The sequence below is a fragment of the Chiloscyllium punctatum genome, chromosome 17 (assembly GCF_047496795.1).
Source record: "Chiloscyllium punctatum isolate Juve2018m chromosome 17, sChiPun1.3, whole genome shotgun sequence".
Lineage (NCBI taxonomy): Eukaryota > Metazoa > Chordata > Chondrichthyes > Orectolobiformes > Hemiscylliidae > Chiloscyllium > Chiloscyllium punctatum.
Window position 1 is genome coordinate 83,857,265 of NC_092755.1, and position 19,730 is coordinate 83,876,994.

The following is a 19,730-nucleotide window of genomic DNA, read 5'->3' on the forward strand; positions in this document are numbered from 1 at the left end:
CACTACTTAATCACGAATCATAAAGGTGCAAGAGGAATGCAATGCAGAAGAAATGATTTAAACGACACAAGGAATTACTTAAACATCAAACATTTTGCGTCAGTCACTTTCCAATAATTTTTTTTTTATGTTAGTGCCATTAACGATTTGAAATTGATTTCAGAATGAACATTCTTTTAATGACTGCCTTCTCAATGTTGGCCTCCCTCCAACAACCTCGAGCAGCAGAAACAAAACTGGGACACAGTGTTTACCAATTGATTAATACAAATTAGCACAACAAAATTTAAAATAACACAAACCTAACCATCCATAAACTTTAAAAAGTTCCTTCAAATTTAGGAACAACTGTGTTAGAAATTCAGTGTTATTCACGTAACAGAATTATTAGGACTCCCCGGGATAATACATTTAATCCGGGCTTGGGAGAGGAGAGCAAAAGGAGGTAAAATGGCGAGGGTGGTAAATCTTTGCATTTTAAGGACTAGAGAATCCTTTCTTAAACTGACTGAAAACATTTTCCAGTGCTGGAATTATTACTGGAACCTGCAGACTACGAACCACATACTTTCCCCAAAACATAAAAATGAGAATAGTCATTTCTGGATTGCAAGACAGAAATCTCACTTTTGGGAAAATAAACAATGACATCAGAATGGAGTAGAATACTGACTGAGGTAATTCCGATTTACACAAGATAGAATCAGAACAGGAATCTTTTCCAGTACAATCTTCAAACAAATTGGATTCAAGAGGGGACTGAATTAAAAGAATATTCACTTTTGGGTTGATTGAAGTCTTACTGCAGATAGCCAACAGTTATATATAGCTCAATTGAATGGCTTGTTATGCTGGAACATGGAGTAATTTAGGCTACACAAAATCGGTAGCCAGTAGTGCCATACACAGTCAGGATGGATCGAGATTAGGAATTTGAAGTTCCTAACTGTATGTAACAAACAATTGTCACCTTCCTCTTCCAATCCTCACCTGTGCTGACCGACTCAATGCAGAGTTTCCTTTACCTAGTCCCTCCCAGACCAACACCTTTCAAAAACACAATGGCAGGTTCCACAGAAAATCTAAAAAGACTTCCTGCTAAAGTGCTCTCCTGCATGTCTCTCAAATCCTCCACTGCCTGTGTGATGTCAGGCTACATTCATTTTTGAATAAAATCTAATTTCATCTAATTTAAGCATTGGGGATCTCAAAATCTTTGTCCTTGCTCTCTGCCACAAAATATTCCTTCCCTGACCATTGTCACGGCAAAGTTGCACACTGAGGCTTACAGGTTTTGAAAACAAAACCTGGAATGATGCTACGTTTCCAGCATGGATTAACATTGTTTAAATCCTTACTTTAATCAAAGCTGAATACCACATTTTTAGTCAGTATGTCAAATTATTCCTAAATACAATAAATGGCACTGCCACATTTGCCAAATCTACATTCTCTCCTCCTGTTTGGGAAATAGTGTGAACTCTCTAAACAACTGGAATTGTTAATGCTCTTGTTACTCTTAAAACCAACATGCTGTTATTTTAATAATAAAGCAAACAGAAAGAAAACTTTATACTGAAGCAACACAAGATTTACTGAAAATCACTCTCTAATTTCTGGTTTGAATGGAAACTTAATTAACTTTCAACCTGAGCTCCTAAAGTGGAAGCAAGCTTCTTTTGAGCCAATTGTAATAAGAAATGCAATCCTAATTAAATAAAAGTTTTACAAAACAATAAATATTGGTTCCCTTAAAATAAAACAACTTTTTAATCTATAGGATTCCTCATCAGGTCATAAGGTTTCTATCATATTCTGATTTAGTTGGAAATAATCCTTGTATCAAATGATAGATTTATTGTAATATTTTATAGAAAAGCTTCCTTCTGATCCATTAGTATATTACACCTTGCATTTATTTAGTACCTTTTATTTTCTTTATTCTTTCATGCACTGTCAGCTTCACTGATAAGGCCATCATTTGTCTCACCCTAATTTCCTTTTAGAGCATATGAGAGACAACCAGAGCACTTGTAGGCCGGACCAGATAAGGACAACAGATGTCCTTCCCTAAAAGGACATTAGTGAACCAGATAGATTTTTACATAACTTCATGGTCACCATTGCCAAAGCTTGGTTTTCAATCCTAAATTAATTATGGAATTTGAATTGAAACCAGCTGCCCTGGTGGAATTTGAATTCACATCTCCAGACCATAGTCTGGACTTCTCGAGTGTTCATGCATTGACATTATTCTTAAATACTTAAAGGTCCAAACCATAAGGAAATATCCAGAGGTGTGACCATACGTCTGAGGTAGGTTTTAAGGAGAACCTTAAAGCAGGAGTGAAAAACAGAAATAAATAGAGAACAGCTCTGAGGAAGGGTCACTCGACCTGAAACGCTAACTCTGATTTCACTCCACAGATACTGCCAGACCCGTTGTGCTTTTCCAGTGATTTCTGTTTTCATTTCTGATTTCCAGCGTCCAGAGTTCTTTCAGTTTCTACTGATATGAAAAATAGAGAATTTCTTTTAGAGTTTAGGAAGGGCATTCCAGAGATTATAAACTGGCCAGATTTTGTACTGGTTGTATGCATGTGCACTGTCTCCTGGCAGGAAGGCTAGAGGACTGTGAAGGAGAGGACTGGGGTTTCTTTGACTTTAGATTGGAGAATCAACTACTGGACTGCTGGCTGTCAAATGGCCTTCCAGCTTACACCAATACTGCATAAGGTCACATGATAATTATACATTAAGAGAACTACTTGTCCCATCTTTATTGAACGATCTTGAAAGATTCTACTGTTGCAATTTCAAACTATTTCCTAAAATGATTCTGTGGTTTTCACTAAGTGCTCGTTTTCCTTTCCTCAGTTTCCTGTAATACTCTCACTACTGGTCACTCACTGTTGTCTTGGACATTTCTGCAAAGTGATCCAAGTGATAAAAAAAGGACATAATTCACCCCTTCAGTTTGTTGTTAATTAGATTCTGCTTATTCCATATCTTCATTCCATCTACTTGCTTTGGTTCCACAACCTTTAATATGCTAACGTAAAAAAAATAATCTCTCAATACCTGGTACTTAAGATGTTTGTATCTTGGCTGTGTATTATATATTTTAATTGATTCACTGCTTGGGGTACGACCTATGTATCTCGTATTGGACCAGCATGAAAATTCAAGCACAACACTGCTCAATTGCACAGAGTGCACAATACCATTTTGGACCGATAGCAGCATCCTGTTAGTGGAAAGTATTGCCCATGCAATAGTAACAATGCAAATTGGTTTGAGTGACCTGTTGTTTAAATATGCATACCACATGACTTGTCAGCAATTGATAAACAATCCTGAGTATCTTGCAAGAAACTCCAACAACCAATTTAAGATAATCTGGTGGGCTCCTAACAAAGTAATTCAGTTTGAAATGTATGGAAACAGATACTCCGGTCAAACTCGTTCATGCTAACCAGATATCCTAAATTAATCTCGTCCTATTTGCCAGAACTTGGCCCATAAACTTAAAAACCTTTCCTATTCATATACCCATTCAGATGCTTTTTAAATCCTGCAATTGTACAAGCCTCCACCAATTCCTCTGCACCACCCTTTGTGTGAAAAAGTTGCCCCTTAGGTCCCTTTTAAATCTTTCCCCTCTCACCCTAAACCTATGCCTTCTAGTTTTGGATTCCATACGCTGTGAAAAAGATCTTGGCTATTCACTCTATCTATGCCCCTTATGATTTGGTAACCTCTATAAGGTCACCCCCCCCATCCTCTGATGCTCCAGATAAAATAGCCCCAGCCTATTCAGCCTCTCCCTAAAGCTCAAACTCTCCAACCCTGGCAACATTCTTGTAAATCTTTTCTATACCCTTTCAAGTTTCACAACATCTTTCCTATAGCAGGGAGACCAGAACTGATCACAGTATTCCAAAAGTGGCCTAACCAATGTCCTGAACAACTGCAACGTGAAATCCCCACACCTATACTCAATCAACTGATCAATAAAAGCAAGCATAAGAAACATCATCTTCACTATTCTGTCTACCTGTGACTCTGTCTTCAATGAACTATGAACCTGCACTTCAAGGTCTCTCTGCTCAGCAAACACTCACAGGATCCTACCATTATGTGTATAAGTCCTGCCCTGATTTGCCTTTCCAAAACGAAATACCCCCCATTTATCTAAGTTATATTCCATCTGCCAATCCTCAGCCTATTGGCCCATTTGATCAAGGTCCCTTTGTACTCTGACATAACATTCTTCTCTGTCCACTACATCTCCAATTTTGGTGTCATCTGCAAACTCACTAAACATTCCTGCCATATTCACATTCAAATCATTTATATAAATGACAATGGACCCAACACTAATTCTTGTGGCACACCACTGGTCACAGCCTAAGTCTGAAAAACAACCCTCCAACACCACCCTCTGTCTCCTATCTTCAGGGCAATTTTGTATCCAAATGGCTCTCTCTTCCTGGATTCCATGTGGTCGAATCTTGCTATTCAGTGTACCATGCAGAACCTTGTCAAACGCCTTGAAGTCCATAGAGACAACGTCCACCTTTCTGTCTTCAATCTTCTTTGTCACTTCTTCAAAAAACTCAAATACATGAGACAATTTTCCATGCACAAAGCCATATTAATGGTATCTAATCAGTCCTTACCTCTCCAAACATATGCAAATCCTGTTCCTCAGAAGTTCCTCTAACAACTTACCCGCCATTGATGTCAGGCCCACCGATCTATAACTCCCTTTTGGGCCTCATACCTCAGGAAGGATGTAGTGGCGCTGGAGCGTGTTCAGAGAAGGTTTACAAGAATGATCCCAGAAATGAAAAGCTTAACATATGAGGAATGTTTGAGGATTCTGCGTCTATACTTGATGGAGTTTAGAAGGATGGGGGGGGGATCTAATAGAAACTTACAGAGTACTGAATGGCCTGGGTGGAGTGGATGTTGGGAAGATGTTTTCATTGTAGGAAACACAAGGACCCAAATGCACAGCTTTTGAGTAAAGGGAAGACCTTTTAGAACAGAGATAAGGAGAAACTTCTTCAGCCAGAGAGTGGTGAAACCATGGAATTCCCTTTCACAGAAGGCCGTGAAGGCCAGGTCATTGTGTATATTTAAGATGGACACAGATAGGTTCTTGATAGTCAAGGGGATCAAAGGTTATGGGGGAAAAAAAAGAGGGAGAATGGGGATGAGAAACTCATCAGCCATGGCAGAGGAGACTTGATGGGCTGAATGGCCTAATTTCTGGTCCTATGTCTTATGGACGTAAATATATCAGTAAAGGACCCAGCGATCACTGGCCTAGCTTCCCACAAAGATCTAGGATACACCTGATCAGGCCCCTGGGATTTATACACTTTTACGCATTTTGAGACATCAAGCACCTCGTCCTCTGTAATATTTATCAAGATATCACGAATTATTTATCCAGGTTCTCTAGCTTCCATATTGTTCTCCACAGTGAATACTGATGCAAAATATTTGTTTAGTTCCATGCATTTAGGGTCATAGAGATGTACAGCACAGAAACAGACCCTTCGGTCCAACTCGTCCATGCCAACCAGATATCCCAACCCAATCTAGTCCAATTTGCCAGCACCCAGCACACGTGCCTCCAAATCCTTCCTATTCATGTACACATCCAGATGCTTTTTAAAAGTTACAATTGTACTAGCCGCCACCACTTCCTCTGGCAGCTCATTCCATACACGTACCACCCTCTGAGTGAAAAAGTTGCCCCTTAGGTCTCTTTTATATCTTTCTCCTCTCACCCTAAACCTATGCCCTCTAGTTCTGGACTCCCCGACTCCAGGGAAAAGACCTTGTCTATTTATCCTTTCCATACCCCTCATGATTTTATAAACCTTTATGAGGTCACCCCTCGGCATCCAATACTCCAGGGAAAACAGCCCCAGCCTGTTCAGCCTTTCCCTATAGCTCAAATTGTCCTACCCTGGTAACATCCTTGTAAATCTTTTCTGAACCCTTTCAAGTTTCACAACATCTTTCTGATATGAAGGGGACCAGAACTGTACGCAATATTCCAAAAGTGGCCTAACCAACGTCCTGTACAGCTGCAACATGACCTCCCAACTCCTGTACTCAATACTCTGACCAATAAAGGAAAGCATACCAAACGCCTTCTTCACTATCCTATCCACCTGCGACTCCACTTTCAAGGAGCTATGAACCTTCACTCCAAGGTCTCTTTGTTCAGCAACTCTCCCTAGGAACTTACCATTAAGTGTACAATCCTGCTAAGATTTGCTTTCCCAAAATGCAGCACCTCGCATTTATCTAAATTAAACTCCATCTGCCACTCCTCAGCCCATTGGCCCATCTAGTCAAAATCAAATTTGTAATCTGAGGTAACTTTCTTCGCTGTCCACTACACCTCCAATTTTGGTGTCACCTGCAAACTTACTAACTATACCTCTTATGTTCACATCCAAATCATTTATATAAATGAAGAAAAGTAGTGAACCCAGCACTGATCCTTGTGGCACTCCACTGGTCACAGGCCTCCAGTCTGAAAAACAACCCTCCACCACCACCTTCTACCTTCGAGCCAGTTCTGTATCCAAAAGGCTAGTTCTCCCTATATTATGGAAGATCTAACCTTGCTAATCAGTCTCCCATGGGGAACCTTCCTGCAATTCCACAGTTTGTTGATATTTAAGAGGCCCCATTCCTCCCTAGTTCCCCTTTTGTCCTTAATGTATTTGTAGCATCTCTGTGGATTCTCCCCAACCTGGCTTAGTAATTCTCATTCAATACGACACAGGTATTCACAATGACCTGTTTTCTGCAACCAAAAGGAATTTGGTTGTCCTGGCCTTGAGCCAGTTTTGAATGAGGCTGAGAGTGGGGAAACCTACAGGCAATGGTTTGATTAACCAGAATCCCCTTCCAATCATTCAGCACCTTTTTGCGTAAATTATTGAGACTGTTTGGAATTTGGCATTCACGGGATTGTGCTGATCAGGGCAGGATGGGAGTACAACATGTCTTTTTTTTCAGCAGTAAAACAACAACTTTGATAGCTTTCATTTAACGCAGGGGGAGACCCATTCCCTCGGTTATTCCCATAGCTTCAGGCAGAGAATTGCAGGGCGAGTGCTTTCGAAGAACAAAACAGACCATGAAAATGTTTGCTTCGTTGTACATTCTCCGGTTTGTGTTTTGAAACAGAATACAAAAGAAGTTCCTTTTGATAAAACCATGGAACTGGCAAGTGTCCAAAACACCTTTGAAGAAAGTCAGCTCGCTACTTCACTGGGAACAGTTCATTAAAGCCTCCCTCTTCTCGTTATCCTTCTCCCTACGTCTACAGTCACAATTTACAGATGTTGTACATTGACCAATCTGCGGGTATAATAAAAACCTTCCTCCGTCCCTGTTTGTCAATTAGGCCGAGAAGAAGGAAGTTATTAAAAGCCCCGCTATTTTTAATTGAGTCCGGATTGTGGACGGATTTGTATTTCAGTAAATTAGACCAAGTGAACCCACCAACTCCGTTTAAATTTACAAAGCTTTTTAATGAGCTTCCCTCCGTATATCTACTTCCCCAATCACGAAACTGTTTGATTTTACAAACTTTGTTTCAATGTGAAAAAGATTAATATCGCTAACATTGATTTCGCTGAAACTGTTTGAACCGGCTTTTTCAAAACTCTTAAAATAGTTTTCAAAAGTTTGCAGGCGGGTCACTTTCCGAAGAACAGTCAACATTTTCAAAACAAAAGATAAAAAGATTATTCCGGATGGTTTTTATCTGCATGAAGAGTATCTTCACTGATTTATTCCGCCTTACAGTAATAACTAGATAACGTGTGTGTTTTTTCAACAACTGGAAATGATGAAAACGTTACAGTTTTTTTTTGTAAAACTGCTGTCTCCCCCCCCCCCGGTACCTACCCTACGGGATGTAGGCTCCACACTGCAGACACAAACTGTCCCCAAGGTCAGCATCCACAACAGTTTGCCAGCCGAGGAGCTCTGCTCCATGGTGCTCCAGCCAGCCCCAGTCCGTCCACTTCATTCACAGAGGCGCGCACACGCAGGTAGGCGCGCTGCCGCCAAGGCTTTCCTTAAAACTGCAACAAATCTGCCTGCCTGGTGCAGAAAGCGAGAGGTTTCCTCCTATAGGGGCCTCTTTGAATCAGAGGGAGGCAGCTCCATTTGTGGCTCTACAGATTTTCGCCAGTTATTCCCAGAGATAGTTATCGGTCAAATGTCGAAATTCTGTGTTTAATGTTGCAAAAATGCAGTGAGTTTTCAATCCGTCCCATTGTGTCTAGTGATCTGACCTTGGTATTATTGCGTTTGCTACATTGTCGATAGAGGGGAGTAAGAGTCTCGGACTCATGAATTATAACAATTCACATCATCCTGGCTGGGGAACTACACTGGCTTTTCTTTCGCTGTCGTTAGATCCAAATCATTTTGAACTCCCTCCAAAGAGCCCTGAGGGGGTCTTTGCATAACATGAACATCATCGGTTCAAGAAGCAGTTCCCCACCAATGTAATTAGGAATGGGCAATAAATATTGACCCACAGTTCATGAACAACCAAAATACAAATATATCATTACAGTAGTAAAATGGTCCAGTGTGCTGCCTGAGCTGCTGTGCTCTTCCAGCACCACTAATCCAGAATCTGGTTTCCAGCATCTGCAGTCATTGTTTTTACCTCAGTGTATTTTACAGCAGGCCCAGTGGTTAGCACTGCTGCCTCACAGCACCAGAGACTCCCTTCACATTTATCTGAATTAAACTCCATCTGCCACTTCTCAGTCCATTGGCCCATCGGGTCCAGATCCTGTTGTAATCTGAGGTAACCCTCTTCGCAGTCCACTACACCTCCAATTTTGGTGTCATCTGCAAACTTACTAACTGTACCTCTTATGCTCGCATCCAAATAATTTATGTAAATGACAAAAAGTAGAGGACCCAGCACCAATCCTTGTGGCACTCCAGTGGTCACAGGCCTCCACTCTGAAAAACAACCCTCCACCCACCACCCTCTGTCTTCTACCTTTGAGCCAGTTCTGTATCCAAATGGCTAGTTCCCCCTGTATTCAATGAGATCTAACCTTGCTAGCCAGTCTCCCCTGGGGAACCTTGTCAAATGCCTTACTGAAGTCCATATAGATCACATCTACTGCTCTGCCCTCATCAATCTTCTTTGTTATTTCTTCAAAAAACTCAATCAAGTTTGTGAGACATAATTTCCCATGCACAAAGCCATGTTGACTATCCCTAATCAGTCCTTGCCATTCCAAATATATGTACATCCTGTCCCTCAGGATTCCCTCCAACAACTTGCCCATCACCGAGGTCAGGCTCACCGGTCTACAGTTCCCTGGTTTGTCTTTACTGCCTTTCTTAAACAGTGGCACCACGTTTGCCAACCTCCAGTCTTCCGGCACCTCACCTGTGACTATCAATGATACAAGTATCTCAGCTACAGGCCCAGCAATCACTTCTCTAGCTTCCCAGAGTTCTCAGGTACACTTGATCAGGTCCTGGGGATTTATCCACCTTTACCCATTTCAAGACATCCAGCACTTCCTCCTCTGTAATCTGGACATTTTGCGAGATGTCACCATCTATTTCCCTACAGTCTGTATCTTCCATATCCTTTTCCATAGTAAATACTGATTCAAAATATTCATTTAGTATCTCCCCCATTTTCTGCGGCTCCACACAAAGGTCGCCTTGCTGATCTTTGAGGGGCCCTATTCTCTCCCTAGTTACCCTTTTGTCCTTAATATATTTGTAAAACCCTTTGGATTCTCGTTAATTCTATTTGCCAAAGCTATCTCATGTCCCCGTTTTGCCCTCCTGATTTCCCTCTTAAGTATACTCCTACTTCCTTTATACTCTTCTAAGGATTCACTCGATCTATCCTGTCTATACCTGACATAAGCTTCCTTCTTTTTCTTAACCAAACCCTCAATTTCTTCAGTCATCCAGCATTCCCTATACCTACCAGCCTTCCCTTTCACCCTGACAGGAATATACTTTCTCTGGATTCTTGTTATCTCATTTCTGAAGGCTTCCCATTTTCCAGTCGTCCCTTTACCTGCGAACATCTGCCTCTAATCAGCTTTCGAAAATTTTTGCCTAATACCGTCAAAATTGGCCTTTCTCCAATGTAGAACTTCAACTTTTAGATCTGGTCTATCCTTTTCCATCACTATTTTAAAACAAATAGAATTATGGTCGCTGACCCCAAAGTGCTCCCCCACTGACACCTCAGTCACCTCCCCTGCCTTATTTCCCAAGAGTAGGTCAAGTTTTGCACCTTCTCTAGTAAGTACATCCCCATACTGAATCAGAAAATTGTCTTGTACACACTTAACAAAATTCCTCTCTATCTAAACTTTTAACACTATGGCAGTCCCAGTCGATGTTTGAAAAGTAAAAATCCCCTACCATAACTCCCTATTTGGAAGCACTGACATTGAGTGATGTAGAGCCATAATCTTATTCACTGGTGGAACAGACTCAGGTGCTGAATGGCCAATTTCTACTTTTTTAATGTTCTTAATCCCTTCTCAGTACTGTATTTTACTGGTTTATGTTTTGGGATCCTCTGGCAGTTCTGAGGGATGCATCATTGCCCTCTGCTGGACAAATCCTAACAAGCCAAGAGAAGTTTTTTTTGAGTGGTATAATTTGTGAAATTGCACTGCAGGATTCAGAAGTGAGCTTTTATATGGAGAAGAATTCAAATAAATATCCTTATGTTACTCATACTGTGTGTGAGGTCTTTTACAATAGTGAAAACCTAGATTAACATACGCAAGAACCAGATATGGGAGAAAATGGCATTGAGACATTAATTGGGTAAAGAAGAGACATTTCAAAACAAAAAACATTGCTGGAAAAGCTCATCAGGTCTGTTAGCAACGAGCTGCAACTCAGTTCACTCAGCCTGAAACGTTAACTCTGATTTATTCCCACTGATGCTGTCAGACCTCCTGAACTTTTCCAGCAAACTCTATTTTTGTTTCTGCAGTTCTTTCAATTTTTATTTAAACATTTTAAAATCATTGGAATCAAAGTTACATCATTGCAGAAATGAAATTCAATGGAATGAATTAATGGATCAGGCATTCAACATTTTCTTCCAAAACAGCTTGCTCTCCTATCACACTGGGCTGTGATAAGCACTGCTACCTCACAGCGCGAGAGACCGGGGTTCAATTCCCGCCTCAGGTAACTGTCTGTGTGGAGGTTGCACATTCTCCCCGTGTCTGCGTGGGTTTCCTCCGGGTGCTCCGGTTTCCTCCCACAGTCCAAAGATGTGCAGTTCAGGTGAATTGGCCATGCTAAATTGTCCGTAGTGTAATGTAGGGGAATGGATCTGAGTGAGTTGCTCTTCAGAGGATCGGTGTGGACTTGTTGGGCCAAAGGGCCTGTTTCCACACTGTAAGTAATCTAATCTAAACACTGATCACAGACTAAGTGTAAACAAGTGAAATAATAAAAAGATGAAGATCTTTAAAAAAAGTAGCAGAGAATCTCAGCAGACATGGTGAGATTCTGTGGCTCTTCTTTGAATTGACAGTAGATAGGAAACTATGGGATATTATATTGAAGACAGGAGTTAGGAGGCAGGGTTGGTAAAGGAGTGAGTGGGCAGATGGAGCCCAGACCAAGGGATGGATGATAGTATGCTAGGGAGATAAAACTTGGTAGTAGGAGGCATAACCAGTTAAAAGTGTCATGACAGGGCCTGGGTGTAAGGGTGTAAAAGACACAGAAAAAAAGCATTCGGGTTTCTTTATTTCCTGACTATAAACTGGAAATTGGACGCTGCTATACAGCTGGAACATAACAAGCTCTTTTGCAACTTGAAGGTCAAATGGGATGGTGCAGTGTACACTGTAGGTACACGATATTCTGTTACTTGTGCAGTAAGGTGGATACTGTACGGAATAGGCTGGCACCAGGAGCCTTTGAGTTAAAGAAAACTGACGGCCAAAACAAAACCAAGAACTGCAGATCTGGGAAATCTGAAACAAAAACAATAATTGGTGGAAAACCTTCTCTGGCAGCATCTGTGGAGAGAAAGCAGAGTTAACGAAGTTTAATATTAGCTCCGCACTTTACTCACAGCCTCTGCTGCGAACTCACTCAGTGATCACGATCCAGATCATATCCCTGGCCCCGCCCTTACAGCACGGGTCCCGCCTTATACAACCGACCCCGCCCCTATATTATTGGCCCCGCCCTTACAGCACGGGTCCCGCCTTATACAACCGACCCCGCCCCTATATTATTGGCCCCGCCCTTACAGCACGGGTCCCGCCTTCTACAACTGACCCCGCCCCTACGCTAGCGGCCCGCCTCTACAACCCCGGCCCCGCCCCTCCACCTGACACCTGTCAATCCAGGGCATCGCCTCAACCGGATGGTCCGTTCTCGTCAAGGAGCCGGGTAATTTGTTTTTCTAACAGTGAGAGCAAAATCTCTTTCAAATAAACTAGCTGTCAAGTTTTTAATAAGCTGGATGAATTACATACAATGCCAGTTATTACTGCTGTTGTTAAATGGTGTAAGGTTGATATAGATACTGCGTCTGAAGTTTTAAATGTGATGCTAAAGGAAGATTCCAGCGGAAGGAATTCGGTGTTGGACTGGAAGAGCCACGTATGGCGCCCGGCTGCCGCTCACCTCTAGAAGGGTAAATGGCGGCTTGGGGAGAGCTGAATGGGGTTTTATAACCAGAGAGGGGGGTGGGGGTCAGAGAACGGTGGTGTTCTCAATTTTTATACGTTAGTATTTTCCCTTCTGTGGAAGTGTCGCGGCCTAAAGCTGGGGGCTAAGCCTCGGGTTGACGTTCTGAGACTGGCTGGGTGGGACGAAGAGGTTGGCCTCTGGAACTGCCCGGCAACGGTCTTTAAACCCTCCTCCGTCTTTTAAAAATATTGAACTGTCCTTTGTTTGCCTGGGGTTAAAAGCGCGCTCATCGGCGGTAACAGCAGACTGAAACAGCCGAGGTGTTAATGTTTGGGAAGATTGGAGGATACAAGGATTCGAGTGCTGGTGGCTCGAAGCCGAGCTGGGCATTTAAACGTTTGTGGAAACAAAAGGGAGGGAGGTAATGGTCAAGAAAACAATGAGTCTTGAGGATGTTATGGCCCCATTGGCATTGCGTTCTCATGACGCTCTATTTACCATCGCATTCCATTAGTATACGTTACAATTGCCTTTAGCTAAGTAGCTTTTTGTAGTAAACAAAGCAAAAATTGCTGGAGAAACTTAGATCTGACAGGACCTGTGGAGAGAAGGTAGAGTCAACATTTCGGGTCAGTAACTCCTGCTCTGAAGATGTTGATTCTGCTTTCTGTGGGAATGCTGCCTAACCTCCTGAGTTTTTTCTCCAGCATTATGTTTTTGTTTCGGCATCTGCAGCCCTTTGTCTTTTTAGATATTTGTAGTAGTGAAGAATTATTATAAAGTTATATATTTTTAAACTGACAAAGGATGTTTGATTTGAATCAAACGTATGATCAGTGGTCATTATGCTTTTGTAAGTTGTTATTTGCTTGTATTCCTTTGAAACATCTGAATTTGATATATGGTGAAATTTTATCCGTCTTTTGCTGCACCTCATTAATGCCATCTATATTTGTCATCTTTTCCGAGGTTTCAAATAAAATCTAAATTGCTTGTCATTTAATGTTTAATCTCCCCTATTGATGATTTCATTGTTCAGCATTTGTTTTTTATGTGCTGATGATATTATCTAGCCAAAGTAAATGATTATGAGAAAGTAAAGACTGCAGATGCTGGAGATCAAAGTCAAGAGTGTGGTGCTGGAAAAGCACAGCCTGTCAGGCAGCTTCTGAGCAGGCGAATTAACATTTTTGGCATAAGCCTTCATCAGGAATGAGGTTTGTGGGCCATGGGGTTGAGAGGTAAATGGGAGGGGGATGATTGAGAATGCGATGGGTAGATGAAAGTGGGGGAGAAGGTGATAGGTCAGAAAGGAGGGTGGAAATGATAGATGGAAAAGGTGATGGATGGATCAGGAGGGCAGTGCTGGATTGGAGGCTTGGGACTGGGATAATGTGGAGGGAGGGGAAATGAGGAAACTGGTGAAATCCACATTGATCCCGTGTGGTTGCAGGGTTCCAAGGCAGTATATGAGGTGTTGTTTCTTCAGGCGATGGAGGAGGCCCAGGACCTGTGTGTCCTTGGCAGAGTGGGAGGGGGAGTTGAAATGTTCAGCCACGGGGCAGTGGGGTTGGTTGGTGCGGGTGTTCCAGAGATGTCCTCTGAAATGATCTGCAAGTTGGCATCCTGCCTCCTGATGTAGAGGAGACCACATTGAGTGCAACTGATACATTGGTGGAGGTACAGAGAAATTTTGCCAGATGTGGAAGGATCCTTTGGGGCCTTGGTTGTTGGTGAGGTGGGAGGTGTGGGTGCAGGTTTTGCACTACTTGTGGTTGCAGGGCAAGATACTGGGAGTTGGGTGTGGGCTGGTGGGGAGCATGGGTCTGACAAGGGAGTTGCAGAAGGAATGGTCTCTCCAAACGCTGATAGGGATGGGGAGGGAAAAAAATCTCTGGTGGTGGGGTCCGTTTGAAGACACCTGGAGCAATAACTCTTCATGTTCCACCTTGGGGCCCTGCAACCAAACGGGATCAATGTGGATTTCACTAGTTTCCTCACTGCCCACCCCCATTCCCATTACCCCAGTCCCAAGCCTCCAACTTGGCCCGCCCTCTCAACCTGTCCATCACCTTTCCCATCTATCCACTCCACCCTTCGACCAATCACCACCTCCTCCAACTTCATCTACCTATCGCATTCTCAGCTACCTCCCCACAAGCCTCATTCCTGATGAAAGGCTTGTGCCTGAAATATCAATTCTCTTGCTCCTGGCCTGCTGTGCTTTTCCAACATCACACTCTTGACCCCCACAAAAGTAAATGATTAACAACTTTACCCTGAATTCAGATCATTTTAAAACTTCAACTGTTTCTGACTCTTGTAGTATGTCTGTTTTTGAATCTTAAAGTTCTCTCCCATCTTGGAGAATTTCCTAAATTTGTCCTTGTTCTTAATTTCCACCTTCTAGATATTGAAGCTGCTTTTTATTTTCAAATCATTCCTCAATTTTGAAGTGCTGGGGTAACTTGTGAAATCAGTATAGGCTTCAGCATTGTGTTATCAGTGCTGTGAATTTCTGGAATTCTGGCACATAGAGTCCTTAGGATGCATTGTGCTTCTGAGCAGCTTGTATAATCTCTTTCCAGTTAAACTTAAGACTTCTACATCTCCTTTCAGTTTCAACTATTACTATGTCATTGTGAATGATTTGGCTTTGGTCCTCTTCCATTTTGCTCTTTCTTCATATCAGGAAATTGATTAATTCATTATTTAGGGTCACTGCCCCTAGCCATTGTGTTGTTGACAACTGAGCTACATTCATCAATTTCCCTCAGGTTACATACCCTCAGTAACTACAGTTTGAAGTCTCCCTCTCTGTATTAGACAAACCAATACTTGTTCATTTCCTCTACGTGGGGTAGTGAGAATCTTGTATTGCTTTGGTATAGATCTGTGCTGTTACTGTCATTTTCTTTCTGCTTTTAGTGATCCATCTGTCCAGACTCTTAGCCTATTTTTCTCCGTAACTTCAAAATAAAACCTCTCTATTGCTGAGGCATCTTGGGAATGAAAAAACTCTGCTGATGAAAAATTCTTAACATAGTAACACCCAAGTCTCTTATTTGCAATACTGATCTTATAACTGGGAGCTGCTTAAAATGCTCATCCTAATTCTGTCTGACAAACATCTCGCCTCTTTCTTTTTTCCTTTTCCGTTTTAAGTTCCCAAACTACAGCTGTCTGTTCTCAAGTGGTTGATGGTCACATGATGTTCATAGTGAGTGTCAGTTTTTTTGTGTGGGAATATATCTCCTGGAACCTATCCTGTCAACAAAGTAGCACTTCTAGCAGGATCACTGGAGAGTGATTATGGTTAACACTATCTAGTTGATTCCTCGCTCCAACTTTCCAAACTTGAGACCCACTAGTTGCTACATTGCCTATGGTCAAGTTAAGTTTCATATCAATGCACTAAGAGGGAGACTTCAGGTTATAAATACTGAGGGTGGCTGAGGTCTGATAGGAGCCTTGAGGCTTCTGCTCTATCTGGATATTTTATTTACAGAAGCCATTTGACAAGGTGCCAAATAAAAGACTGATCCAGAAAGTTAGGTCCCGGGGGTTAGAAGTAGAATATTGGCTTGAAAAGAGGGTTGACTGACTGACAGAAAGCAGAGGATTGGGATAACCAGGTCCTTCTCTGGATGGTGAACTGTAACTAGTAGGGTGCCACATGGTTCATTACTTGGACATCAACTATTGACCATCTATGTAAATGATCTGCAAGTAGGGAAAGACTGTAACAATACGAAGCGCTCAGATGATACTAAAATATGTGGGAAAACAGGCTATAATGAGGAAGTTTAAGGGTGAATATTGATATTCTCGGAGAATGGGCCAGAATCTGGATGATGGAGTTCAATGTGGTTTCAATTTTGGCTGGAAAAATAAGAATAAATTATGATTTAAATAGGAAGTAGATTCAAAGTACGTCAGTGCAAAGGGACATGGGTGTCCTTGTCTATGAATTGCAGAAAGTGGATATGCAGGTGTAGCATATAGTAAGAAAATCAAATAGAATATTGGCATTTATTGCAAAAGGACTGGATTATAGAAGTAAAGTCTTATTACAATATTACAAGATGTTGGTGAAATCACACCTGGAGTACAGTGTCCAGATTTGGTGTCTTCAAGAAAGGATGTAGTGCCACTGGAGGCAGTTCATAGAAGGTTCACCAGGTTGATTTCAGGGATGAAAGGACTGTTGTACAAGAAACAGTTGAATAGCTTGGGCTTATGATCACTGGAGTTCAGAAGAATGGGGGAGTGGATCTGATAGAAGTGTAGAAAATGCTGAAGGGGTTTGATAAAATGACGTTGAGCAGATGTTTTCCATTGTGGGACAGTCTAGAACCAGAAGTTATAGATATAGAATAAGAAAGGGGTGGGTTCAAAACAGATGCGGAAAAACTACTCCTGACAATTGTAAATCTGTTGAATTCCTGCTCCAGAGTGTATTGGAGGCAGATTGAATCAGAGTCAAGAATGAAATAGGTATGTTTCTTATGAAAAGCAGGATAAAGGCTTTGGGGAGCAAGAAGGAAAGTGGAGTGGATACCAGGATAAAATCAATCAAGGTCAGGTTATATGGTGGAGTAGACTCGAAGGGACTGAATTGCCAACTCCAGCTCCTATTTCATATGTTCCTTTGTCACTCGCTGGTAAATCCGAAGAAACCATTGAGAGTTTAATGCAACGTATTAATTTTAGATTATGGTATTTTATCAGTGATCACAAATTCTATTCAGAATTCTTTAAGTTAGAGGTTGGATGCATCAAGCACTTTTTAAAAATATAATGTGTTGCATACATCACAATGGTGGTTGTTTTTGACTGCATGGTGGAATGTAATTTTTTAGCTAGCAAGTATACTTTGCAACATCACATGTACATTGATGTTTCCTGTATCATAATGCAGAAGTGTCTCATTGGCTGTAAAATGTTTTGGGATATCCTGAGGTCATGAAAGTTACAATACAAGTCCAATTCTATTAGTCTGTTTTTAGTTCTAGCGTATGTTAAACATTGTCTGGTGTATTTTATTAGGTATGACATTGGGAAATTTATGTAGCTGTAGTAACATTCTTATGGACCATTATATATGTGTGTGGGGCTTTGAAACTAGATTTCTCTGAGGTTAGTACATGATGGCTGGAAGTTATTCCTAAAATCCTAATCTTTTTGGATTGTACATTCTGTATCCTGCCACATTTAAAGTTTTGAATGTTGTATCCTAAGTTTTCAAAATTACCTAATGTTTTTATAATTATTACTCAATTACTTGGAATGGTTTTGATTTTAATCTCGTCACCAAGTGATGTATCACCACATATTTTCTAGAAATATAAAAGTAACATGTCTTAGTCATTATCTCAACTCTTTTGATCTGCTTGTCTGCTAAATTTTGTACCATCTAGTTGTTGATTGCCATTCATGTTTCCAGATAATTTTCTCAGTATATTGTGGCACTGAATTATTTAAACTTGAAAAAGAAGTTCAAGCGCTTTGCTTTGCTTTCACAGACGTAGAAATCCAGTTGCTGAGCATTTATAGATATATTACTGTTTTGAGTTCTTATTCATCTGTCCATTCCTGGACTTTGACAAAATAAGTTATTGCAGGTAGACAGAAAGTCAGTTTTGACTTAATTAGCATTTTGCAAATAATTGACTTTAAAATTCTCATACATGCTTTTAAACCACTTCATAGCCTGTACTTTGATATCTCTGTAACCACCTTCACCCTTCCCAAGATTTCTCATGCTGCTCAACTCTGGCTTCTTGAGCATCCTTGATTTTAATCTAATCACAATTGGTGGCTGAATTTTCAACTGCTAAGCTGCTAAACTCCCAAATACCCTCCCTAATCCTCTCTGTGACTTTAACTCTCTTTTCTCCCTTAAGGTAGAGCTTTGAAATCTATTTACCAAGTTTTTGTTATCTCTCCCAATACAATATTTGGCTTAGTTTTTAAAATGGTTTTTGTAAAGCTTCTATGAAATACTTTGGAATATTCATGTTGCAGGTGCCAAATAAATGCAAATCCTTGTTTGCCTTAAATGCTTTTTTTGGTCTCCAATCAGTCTGCAAGGAAATTACACTGTAACCACTAAAACCTGTTCTTTAGTTTCTTTAATAGTTCAAAATGTACTTTACAGATGTAAAGTAGCATTTGGAAGTCAAAATCTGTACAGTAGACTAAGCTGAAATGATTTTAATAGATTTTAATTCTTTTATTTTAATAAGGTCGGGAGGTGTGACTGGAAATGTTTAGATTTTTGAAAAGGTTATTGTTTAAGGGGGTGAAAAGTTAAGATAAAGTGGGTATAGCAGATTATTACAATTAAAATGGGGCAACTCTGAAAGATTTAAGTGAGATTTTAAAAAAGTGTTCCTCAGTCATCTCATCTCAATGCACTGAATTTTCCACTGTTTCTCTGAAACTTCCTATACATTGTGCACAAACTGTCCTCTTCCTACACTTTCAATTGATGCAGTCTTCACCGTAATTCCCTTAACAATCCTTTTTTGCCTTTCTCCAGCTTTCTTCAACCTTTTTATAACCCAAACTTGCTAACATCAAATCACTAATTTGTGATTTACTTTGTCTTTTTCTCGTTCTGACATCATTCTGCCCAAGCTTTTGACCTTGAGTCTTAATGTTTTGGTTCTTTTCAATTCAATAAAATCTAGAATAAGTCACGATCAACTTCTTTTAACATCAAGAAGTATGAAGTGTAATGTGACACACACTTGCAGTATATCTGTTTTCGTAAACTATTTTGACATTAATTTCTTTCCTATTTATGTCTACAAAAAATGTTTGAAATTTCAGTTGTATCATAACAGCTGATGGGTGGTGACGTTGCCCTCAAAGCATTGTAGGTCTGGTTCTTTGGAACTAAAAGTGATATTCATCTTGTTTTTACAGAGTCTATTATTAGTTGGATGGCTTTGGTAGTTTATTTTTGAGATGATGAGTTTGTTATTGTTCTATAGTCA

General features: G+C 40.8%; 2 protein-coding genes across 8 annotated transcripts in view; one reads left to right on the forward strand and one right to left on the reverse strand.

Annotated features, from left to right (window-relative positions):
- The window catches only part of LOC140488061 (uncharacterized), a 54,685-nt gene extending 46,265 nt beyond the window's left edge, over positions 1-8,420 (reverse strand). For both annotated transcript variants that reach the window (XM_072587728.1, XM_072587729.1), the window contains exon 1: positions 7,951-8,420. In XM_072587728.1, coding sequence (XP_072443829.1) covers positions 7,951-8,040 — 90 coding nt within the window. In that variant the 5' untranslated portion in view covers positions 8,041-8,420. The remainder of the gene's footprint in view (positions 1-7,950) is intronic.
- golga3 (golgin A3) overlaps positions 1-19,730 on the forward strand; it is a 103,425-nt gene that overhangs the window by 12,590 nt on the left and 71,105 nt on the right. For 3 of the 6 annotated variants that reach the window (XM_072587720.1, XM_072587725.1, XM_072587726.1), the window contains exon 1: positions 12,565-12,730. The exons of 1 other annotated variant lie outside the window; for it this stretch is intronic. The gene's annotated coding sequence lies outside the window, so the exon portion shown is untranslated. Of the gene's footprint in view, positions 1-12,451; positions 12,484-12,564; positions 12,731-12,833; positions 13,148-19,730 lie in introns of those variants that run through there. 2 more of the 6 variants (XM_072587723.1, XM_072587724.1) reach the window with 2 other exon arrangements.